The sequence below is a fragment of the Lupinus angustifolius genome, chromosome LG19 (genome assembly GCF_001865875.1).
Source record: "Lupinus angustifolius cultivar Tanjil chromosome LG19, LupAngTanjil_v1.0, whole genome shotgun sequence".
Lineage (NCBI taxonomy): Eukaryota > Viridiplantae > Streptophyta > Magnoliopsida > Fabales > Fabaceae > Lupinus > Lupinus angustifolius.
Genome location: NC_032027.1, coordinates 12,454,119 through 12,465,539, shown reverse-complemented (window position 1 = coordinate 12,465,539; position 11,421 = coordinate 12,454,119). Strand labels below are relative to the sequence as shown.

Below are 11,421 nucleotides of genomic sequence, written 5' to 3'. Positions count from 1 at the left end.
CTATGATGAAACCTTCTTGTGGCCAAGTAAAATGAGTGGCTATAGTGTAACCTTTTTTGTAGCCAATGAGAAGAAGAGGTTGTGGTGAAGCATCTTTGTTTTTGGCCATACAATCCTCAAGGCTTTGACTATAAATAGGAATGCTTCAAGTCATTGTAAGACACACCAATATTCTAGCTTTAGTGCATATTCTCTCTTCTTCTCTTGTTCTAATATTGTGAGGAATATTTTAGTGTTTAAGATATACTTGAGTGAGAGTGATATTGGGTGTACTTGGGTTTTGGGAAGTGAGTGAAACACTTGAGTGAACTTGTAATTCTCTTTTATCATAGTGATAATATCATTGTTGCTCTTCAACCGTGGACGTAGGCAAATTGCTGAGTCACGTTAATTTCTCGGTGTCATTTTCTCTATTATATTTTCTCCATGTGTCTTCCGCTACAACAAAATCAATATCCTAATTTGTGTTTTCTGAAGTGATGTTCTTAGTAGCAAAGTTGTTTCTTGTTGTTCCGTTTGATATAATAGGTAATTCTCTCGTCTGAGCAACACCAATGTTTTAAGTTTGGGTCCATTAGAACTAATTCTCCGTTCCATGCAACACCAATATGTTAAATATGGGTTCCCAGTCGCTATCTAGGACAATATAAATGTTGATATGTTAAGGTACAATATAAATGTAGACATATATGATCACAACTGTGTGACTGTGATCATATATGTCTACAATTGTCCAAAATGTCAAGACTATGGGAGCTTCTAAAACTACAATCGTGGTTTAAAACTTTGGTTAACATGATTTTTGTGGATAATAGTACAATTTTTTTTCTTTAATTAAGCATAACTTTTTATAGCAACACAAACACAATTTTTGTATCGGATCATCACAATTACTCTAAATTATTCTGAATTGTGTGTATTTGGATATAACAAACTGTTTTGGAACAGGTTTTATTTATAGTAGAATGTTCCCATTTGCACCTTTTCCAGAACATTTCAAACTAAGTGATGGTTTTGTAAACCACTTCAAAGAATTTTGAGGTGGAGCTGTGAGTACTGAGTGCATTTTTGACTAACAAGTATATAGTAGGTTATGCTTTCTAACAATTCATCATCACTTCAAATAACAAGCTTATGTCATGTCATTTTAAAGGGTTTGAACAATAATTACTGTATGATAAGCATCCAATCAACCAATGTTATTATCTTTTCATTATTTTATTCATTTTCTTATCTTTCCTTCTCAGGATAAGATGATAGCAAAGTTGGCAATTCTGTGAGTCACTCAAGTTTATTGATGAAACCACAAAATGCAAGAATGAGAAAAAAAGTTCATTCTATCATAAGATGGACATGTAGTACATCATTTCCAATCTTCCACTTCCTAGTTAATAATGATCTTAATTGTTGTATAGACGCTCACCTCGTAGGTTTAGGAGAGTAGATGTATGTAGCCTTACACTTATAATTTGCAATCGAAGAAACTATTTTTACGATTTGAATATATAACCTCCGGGTCACAAGATAAACAATTTTACCTTTACATTTGTGTCAAAACTCATCTTGTAATTAATATTTGTCTACTTGGGGTAATTTGCTATTATATTAGAAGATAAAGATAAGAATATAATGCAAATCTTAATCTTCATCTAGACATCTTGTAAGTGAAGATAAAGAAGCTTTAGAGAAATGCAACAGATTAAATTTTTTAGATAAAAATGTAAAGTTAAATCATGGAAATTTTTAATTCTTAACTTCAGCATGAAGCACCTTCATATCATAGGCCTTAATTTGATCAAAGTAGACCAGGTTAAAAGCCACCCAAAAGAGAACCTTCTAGGTTGAAAATGACTTGGTGACATTATTATCTTAAGAGACTATGTGCATCCAAATTTATTTATAACAAATTAACAATATTATTTCAATGAAGGACAACTTTATAAAACTTTGATGTACACAGTATATATTAATTAAACCATATAATTATTAATTAAGTACAGTTTAATCACACAAAATTTCTTCTAACTACATATACCCATGCTTTTATGAGTACTGAATCTACTATCTATTAGTGGTTAATTGTTAAAAAATGATTTGAAGGAAGTGGCTCTCATTTATTAAAAGCAATGCTATGATTCATATGCATGGAATCTGTGGGAAGAAGTTTCTGTTGTACATCAGAAGATTAGTGTTTTAATTATAAAATTGCATATTCTCTAGGAAATAGGGAAATATTCAAAGAAGTATAATAATCAGAATATTGTGGAAAACTAGTCTGAAACTTCTAATAAAAATAAACTAAAAATGTTGCCCCGGAAAAGATAAGCAAACCAAACAAGAATGGATTCTCTTATGTGCATTTTTTGCTATATGATAATCAGAGAAAGATATCCTGAGATATAGATATGAAGTTTATAAAAGAATTTGTACAAAGTTAAATTAAGCACATTATTAATAAAATATTAAATATGTTGGTTCAAGCCATTTAAGTATGACATAATGTGAGAGTAAAAAACACAATTGGAAATGGTTCATGCTTAGGCGTTGACCATATTCTAAGAGATAGTTTCACCGGAGAGCCCCATGGGAAAAGAAAAGCATCATTTTTCTTTTATCAACAAAACAAAACTTTATTAATCAAGAGATAAAATATTATGAAAACAAGTGATACTCCTATCCAATAAATCATAGTAATTAACAAAGGAAAAGACAAGTTGATGAATGTCTCACCCAATCAACACAAGAGTAAGAGAAGAAAGGAAAGCGAGCAATAATAAAGTTCCACGAATGCAGAAAAATAAGCTTCATCATCTCCTCTATTTGAAACCTAAAATTCGCAAAGATAACTTTGTTTCTAATGTGTCAAATAGTCGAGCCACACTCATAACTGTTTTTCCGTATTCTCCAACCATACCATGTTTTCATGAGATGCAAAGAGAGTCATTACATCATTATGAATGATAGATGTAAGACAAAAGCTTTTGCCAAACAAGATAGAATATTGAATAAGAAAAAAACAAGTGACTAGTAGTTTCTTTCAACTCACCACAAAAAGAACAAAGTAGGGGATCTTGGGCACTTAATTCACCTCTATGAGCAAAATTCACTTTAGTTGGTACCCCATCCAAAGTAATGCTCCACACTAAACATTTCATCTTTGATAGAAATTAGAAGCCCAAAGCCTCTTGAAGAAAACAAAGTAATGACTTCCTTCCACATGATGCAAAGATTGGTAAGCAATCCTGACCGAGTATTGCCCATTTACGTCATGAATCCAAGTCCAAGAATCGGCAGTATGTTGTTTAGGCGTAAAGTTGTGAATGAATCTTAGAAGATCTTCATATTCTTCTTCCTCCCAAACGAACAAATTCTTTCTCCAGAGTATGCTCTAAGACCAAATCACATTGCTCCAAGCATGCAAGGCTTCTTCCTCCCAAACCCCATTATTTTCTTCTTCTACATAATTACATGAGAAAATTGAAGGTTTTGTTTAATGAGCTAAAATTCACATTGATCTATAATTTGTAAGTCTTAAAAGGTCTTAATCTTTGAATAGTGCAAGAAAGAAAGAAAAATGAGAGGATTCCAATTATCCAAACATGAAAAGGTAGGGAGACTCCCACCTAGTCGGTATAAGAATGATAAATATACGTAATTTATCATTGTAAGTAAATATAATATTTTTGTGATTTAAACTGAGGGTAAGTTTCAAGAAACAAGCCAATTAATAGAGCATGCATTAAATAAATTATCCAATAACAATATCAAAGTTTTTATCCCACTAAATTAATAAAGACCACAAAAAAGAAAACCTTAATAGTCCGAAACATTTAAGATTCCTAAGTTTGTTCTTTTCTGTTGCACACGTACAAAACTGAAACGTGGCGATTGTATTGTTATCTCAAACAAAGCTTTCATTTTAGAGTTTGGGATATGCTTTAGAAAACTGCAACAATACATACATAGGAATCAATGATGTTGTGGCATCACTTCATAATATAATCCATTCATCCCTTCATTCTACATCAACTTCTCTTCATACTTACACACTCACACTACCACAAACTCAAAACACTACTCATCACTCACCACAACCTTTCACATGTCATCACAAGTTAGCAAGAAAAGAGAGAGAAACCAAAGTCACAAAAACAATTGTAATCATAATAATCAACCTATGTTTGATTCCAAAGTACTACAACTTTTACCCTTCATTCCTGATGAACTTGTTGTAGAAATTCTCTCAAGGCTTCCAGTGAAGTCTCTTCTGAAGTTCAGGTGTGTATGCAAATCATGGTTGTCCCTTATTTCTGATCCTTACTTTATAAAAAAACACCTTCACTTATCAACTCAAAGCACCAACTTCACTCACCATAGGATTATATTAAGTGCTACAACTGCTGAGTTTCACCTCAAATCTTGTTCTGTGGTCTCTTTGTTCAATAACCCTTCAACCCTTTGTGATGATCTTAACTACCCTGTGAAGAACAAGTACAGACATGATGGTATTGTTGGTTCTTGTAATGGGTTGTTATGTTTTGCTATAAAGGGTGATTGTGTGCTTTTATGGAACCCCTCTATTAGAGTCTCTAAAAAGTCTCCACCTTTGGGTAATAATTGGAGGCCAGGGTGTTTTACTGCTTTTGGTCTTGGTTATGATCATGTGAGTGAGGATTATAAGGTTGTTGCTGTTTTTTGTGATCCCAATGAGTTTTTTAGTGAATCAAAAGTGAAGGTTTATAGTATGGGTACTAATTCTTGGAGAAAAATTCAGGATTTTCCTCATGGTGTTTCACCATACCAAAATTCCGGTAAATTTGTTAGTGGTACTCTCAATTGGGCTGCTAATTGTTCTCTTTGTTCAAGTTCTTTATGGGTTATTGTTTCTTTGGATCTGCATAAGGAATTATATAGGGAAGTTCTGCCACCTGATTATGAAAAGGAAGAGTGTTCCACCCCTACTTTGGGTGTTTTAAAGGGTTGCCTATGCATGAATTATGACTACAAAAGAACACATTTTATTGTGTGGCTAATGAAGGACTATGGAGTAAGAGAGTCTTGGGTTAAATTGGTGAGTATCCCTTATTTGCCTAATCCTGAAGATTTTCCATATTCAGGGCCTTATTGTATTTCAGAAAATGGTGAAGTTCTGTTAATGTTTGAGTTTGACTTGATTCTGTATGATCCAAAAGACCATTCATTTAAGTATCCTAGGATTGAGAGTGGAAAGGGATGGTTTGATGCAGAGGTATATGTTGAAACTCTAGTTTCACCAGTGGGACATTAAAGGTTGATGTGTTATGTCAAGAAAAAGTATATGTGTGAATAAATGGTGCACAAAGTATTTAGATCTTTGCTTATTTTATCAATGTTGATGCACCTTTCCTTGGAGAACAAAACTTAGGTGGTGTTCTATAGGTGCTTCCAGTGTTGTTCTCCAATGAGAACACAACATGTATCACACCTTACTAATGAAATATAACATGTTTAAGTATGTAACAAACTATGACATATGTCTTGTTCTCATTGAAGAACACAACATAAACACTTATAGAATAACACCCAAGATTTGTCTCAATGTGACATTAGATGTATAATATGTATATGCAGAACTGAGGCCAAAGCAGTGTATAGACTATAGATTCTGTTAATATTTTATGAAACTCCACTGTTTATTTTTTGTTGGCTTAATTCAATGAAGGCGAAAATTTACAGCTTCAACTATTTATTAGTATATGGGAAGATTCTACTATGAAAAGAAGTATATGCTTTCTTATGTTGTGGTAAGAAGCATATACTCATTTTGTGACTTATTTTCAATCCAATTGCATTTCTGAAAGAAGAATCAGGGCTTTTTCTCAAGTTTAAAAAGACTACTAAAGAACCAATTTTGATAAAAGTGATGCATTCTGTTAGTGAAGGATTAAAAGGAACACTTTTACTACTCTATATAACAAACTCTTATTCCATGGCCTATAAAGTAAAATGTTCTGCTTGACTAGACAAAAAGCTAATAATGAAATAAAGAAATATGCTTTGGAACCAGGTTCTCTAGCACAAGTGCACAAGACTAAAAGCAGATTTTTGTGGCCTTCTAACCTATGTATATCTTTTGAGGTTAAAATGCACAAGAGGCTGAGATATCTTTGGTTGGAAGAGGGTACAGATTTTATCCAAACATGGAAAGATGTATCAGCTCAAACTCACTCACTCATACTTACTCTCTAAATCCAGTATCACACAATCACAATGATCCAAACTTTCTCATCTTGAGTACTATATTGGAATTTATCTTTAGTAACCATCATTTATTCAATTTTACCCTCTTCCAACTAACTAATAACTGCAGTTATTCATGTCTTGATCATAAACCTCAATTGCATATGAACAATTTTTTTTAAGGAATTAAGATAAGTAAATGTACACTTCATGAAAAGGGATGGCAAGAGGGCAGATCATACTCGTATTTGTATTTACCTAACTCTGAAGTCCCATATCTAAACTCGAATGCAATGAAGCTGAAAAATAGACTATTGTCACCACTTATATCGGGTTTTGGATAACCCAAACCCATATCAAATCTACCTGAAATATATTATACTTGTGTTATTTATATATATAGGATAATTAGATAATTTGATATTTATTATACAAATTGGGTTTGGGTCAAGTTCGAGTATTACCTATATCAAACTAGAATCCACTATTTCAAATCGGGGAAATCCAAACCGAACCCAATTAAAATGAGTTTTTTCCGTTAAATTCAGGTTGAGTTCGAGTGGCTATCCATGAGTATATGTTAGGTTATCTGATAGGAATTATTCCTATAGGAAATAATATAGCTTGTATATGTCATTCACATTCTTGTACTTTCCTTTTTTAGTAGCTTTGGCAATTATAGTTAGAAACAGTTATCTATAAATAGAAAGTTCCTAACTATTTGGGAACTAACTAGTTTTTTTTAGAATACTCTTATTCTCTTGTAACTCATTTTTCTTTATTAAATAACAATCCTCGGGTTCCCTCATTCATTGGAATCCCTACAATTCATTCTATAATTCTTCGAGTTCTCATACAATTCTTAGAATTACACTTCCCCCCTTATCAATTGGTATCAGATTAGATTTTTCCTTAGACACACGTTTCAATGGCAGAATCTACAAGAAGCCGAGCTTCTTTGCGAGAGGTGGAAGAATGGTTGGAAAGCCGAATGCCGACAAAGATTGGGTCGAAAATGATGGAGTTAGCAGGGTCAATTCAGAAATCTTTAAATGACTCCTTGAAACTCACGATACAAGATTTGTTGAAGATTCAACAATAGATGGTGTGGAAGCCAGGTGAGAAATGTAGTAATTCCCATTACTCTTGTGACACTCGTTTATCAAGAATAGGTTTCCCGCATTTTAATGGGGATAACGTGAAACAATGATTTTATCAATGTGAAACTTATTTCTTGATTGATTGTACGTCGGAAGAAGTCAATATGAAGTTGGTTGTGGTTCATTTTGAGGGATGGGCTTTGTAGTGGCATCTTGCGTTTGTTAAGTCATTATGGACAAGTTCTTGGCCAAATTGGGGTGAATATATGAAGATGTTGATTGAAAGATTTGGGGAGGTCTGTGATGATCCTATGAATCTGCGACAAAAAAAGGCATGTGGCTGATTATCAGGAAGAATTCGATGCAATAATCACTAGGTTAGAATTATCAGAGGAATATACACTTAGCTATTTTTTGGGGGTTGAAATAGGATGTGCAAATGATGGCCAAGATGTTCCAACCACAATCGGTGAGAATGACATTTTCTTTGACTAAGTTGTATGAATCTTCTCAAAATCAAGGTTCATTACTAAATTTCCATGCCAAGAACAGTAAGCCTCTTCTGTTGGCCAAACCTATTGTTAATGCCAAACCTTCCTTTACAGTTGAACAAAGCTTGTCAAATAAGAAATTATAGCTACATGGTATGGAAGTAGAGGACAGTGGGGAAGATGATGTTAGTTCATGGGAAGCAAAGAATGAATCAAGAGATTTTGGTGAGCCTCAAATCTCTATGAATGCCCTCACTAGCATGGCTAGCTTTAGAACAATGAGGATTACAGGGCACTATAACAAAAAGCCATTATACATTCTTATTGATAGTGGCAACACTCACAATTTCTTGGATATTTAAAAGGCCAAGACAATTGGGTGCATGATTGAACAACTTGAGCCTTTGATGGTCAGTAGTGGTAAAGGATTTTTCATGGACAATTCAACATACAACTTTTATTTCTGATGTTGATCCCCTTGGGTAGTTGTGATTTGGTGTTAGGTATAGAATGTTTGGTGACCCTTAGGGTCATTACTTGGAACTTTGACAAACTGACTATGGATTTTAATGTCCAAGGCATGAATCATGTGCTTAGAGGTTCTGCAAACAATGATGTGAAAACTATGAAGAAGCACCAACTTGAGAAGGTTTTGACAGAAGGAGTTCAATTGTGTATGCTACAGTTGTGTCCTGTGGATCAAGGGTTATTACAGTCCCTCACTAATCATGCTTGCTGAGCAACCTCCCATCTCATTACAAATTGTTTAGGTATTGGATAAATTTGTTGAGGTTTTTCAGGAACCCTAACAATTGCCTCCTATGAGACTTGAGCATAATCACCAAATTCTACTCTTATAAGGGACTAACATAGTGAACAAGAGGCCCTACAAGTATGCAAAACACGAAATTGATATCATTGATAACTTGGTGCATGACATGTTAAAGTTTGGGATTATTCAAAATAGCAGCAGCCATGTGGTGTTGGTGGGAAAGAAGGATGGACCATGGAGGCTATGTGTTAACAGAGTTGAATAAAGGTACAATGAAATACAGATTTCTTATTCCATTGGTTAAGGATCTTATGGATGAAATACATGGCTCAACAATTTTTTCTAAACTAGACCTAAGAGCTGGATATCACCAAGTCAGAATGGAACCAGCTGATATTCACAAGACTGCATTTAGAACTCATGGATGCCATTATGAATACTTAGTCATGTCATTTGGACTAACAAATGCTCCAGCAACTTTCCAAGATATCATGAATGTTGTTTTCAATAAGTTACTTAAGAAGTTTTTGTTGGTCTTTTTTTTATGATATCCTTATTTACAACAAGACTTTGGTTGAACATTTGGACCACCACAACAGAGTCTTGTTACTGATGAGGGAAAACTGCTTGTTTGTTAAGAAGTCAAAGTGCTACTTTGGTGTTCAAAGAGTGGAATATCTAGGACTCTTTATTTCCAAAGAGGGTATTGTTATTGATCCTACAAAAGTTGTTGATGTTAAGGAGTGACCTTTACCTCAATACTTGAAGCAATTGAGAGGTTTTGTGGGTTTAGGAGGCTATTATAGAAGGTTTGTGAATGGTTATGGTGGAGTGGTTAAGCCTTTAACATAAATACCGAAGAAGGACAATTTTTGTTGGACAAAATCTTCTTTTTTACAACTTAAACAATTGCTTGTGACAACACTAGTTCTTGCTCTACCTGATTTCTCTAAAGTTTTCTTGGTTGAAGTGGATGCTTCAAGGGTGGGGCTAGGAGCTGTTTTGATGTAGGATCACCATCCTATTGCATTTATTAGTAGAGCCTTGAGTCTTCAACAACAATTTGTGTCTACTTATGAGAAGGAGTTGATGGCAGTAGTCTTTTCTGTGTAGAAATGGAGGCACTACCTGCTCAATAAGCATTTTGTCATGAAAACTAATCATAACAGCTTGAAGTATATGCTTGACCAAAGATTAACCACTACTTTTCAACATGAGTGGTTAGTCAAACTAATGCAATTTGATTTTGCCATTGAAAATAAGCAGGGAAATGAGAATATAGTAGTTGATGCACTTTCAATGATGAATTATTGCAATGCATTATTAGTACACACAATGGATTCTGCTTTGGTGGATAAAATTAAACAGTCATGGCACAATGATGATGGATTAGTCAGATTAAGGAATCAACTTCAAACTGACCCATCTTATCATAGGTATTACACTTGGTTGCATGATGAATTGAGAAGAAAAGGCAAGTTGGTTATTGGAAAAGATTTGAAACTGAGGGAGGATATTTTACAATGGTTGCATACCACTGCTGCAGGTGGACACTATGGCATAAATGCAACTATTTAGAGGGTCAAATTTGTGGTTTTCTAGAAATGGTTGAATAAGGATGTGAAGGAATTTATCCTCAAATGTCCAACATGTCAGAAGTGTAAGTATGAAACAACTGCATCTCCAGGCTTACTTCAATCATTGCCTATATCAGATATGTATGGCAACATATCACTATGGACTTCATAGAAGGTTTACCTCCATCTTTTGGAAAGTATGTTATCTTTGTTGTGATTGACAGATTGAGTAAGGCTGCACATTTTATGCCTTTGTCTCACCCTAATACTGTTGCTAGTGTAGCGAAGTCATTCCTGGATAATGTCTTTAAGTTGCATGGGTATTCAGATTCAATTACAAGTGATAAGGATCCTATCTTTATTAGTAAATTCTGGCAGGATCTTTTTGCCTTGTAAGGGGTTCAACTTCAACTATCTTCTTCTTATCATCCTCAGACTTATGGCCAATATGAAGTGCTGAATAGATGCTTGGAAACATATTTGAGATGTATATGTTCTGATACTCCTCAATAGTGGTTGAAGTGGTTGCTTTTGACTGAATGGTGGTACAACACAACATCCCACACTTCTATTCAGACTACTCCTTATGAAATAGTGTATGGCCAACCACCACTAGCTTACCTACTTTATTTTCCAGGAGAATCTAAGGTTGAATTGGTGGACAAAAGCTTGACTAAGAGAGATGAAATGTTGAAGTTGTTGAAATTTCATCTAAGAAGAGCACAAGACAAGATAAAGCAGATTGCAGACAAACACAAAAGTGATAGGCAATTCTTGGTGGGCGATTTAGTCTATGTGAAATTGAATCCTTATAGACAGATTTCTGTGGAAAATCGAAGTAATGCTAAGCTTGCACCTAAGTAATTTGGGCTATATCCTATTTCTAGCAAGGTAGGAATGGTGGCTTATGCTCTAAATATTCCACCCAATTTAAAGATCCATTATGTGTATTATGTCTCTCAATTGAAGAAGTATGTAGGCTTGGCTAATAATTCTATAAAGCTGCCGAGTTCAACAGATGGCACTATGACAAATAAAGACCCAAAGACCATTTTTGATAGAATGACAGTGAAGAGGAGGGGTCAAGCTGTTACAAAAGTCTTGGTTAAATGGAAACATCATTTTGTAGAAGATGCAAGTTGGGAGTTCTTCAATGATTTGAGGCAGAAGTTTCCCTTATTCAATCCATGATGACATGGATTTGCTTATGGGAGGGGTATTGATACGAATTATTCCTATAAGAAGTATTATAGTTTGTATAT

At 34.2% G+C, this 11,421-nt stretch overlaps 1 protein-coding gene across 1 annotated transcript; it reads left to right on the top strand.

Moving 5' to 3' along the window:
* LOC109334667 (F-box/kelch-repeat protein At3g23880-like) lies at positions 202–5,674 on the top strand. The gene is made up of 2 exons (XM_019570554.1): positions 202–206; positions 4,133–5,674. Exon 2 carries the CDS (start codon positions 4,178–4,180, stop codon positions 5,285–5,287), a length of 1,110 nt encoding a protein of 369 aa, XP_019426099.1. The 5' UTR covers positions 202–206; positions 4,133–4,177; the 3' UTR covers positions 5,288–5,674.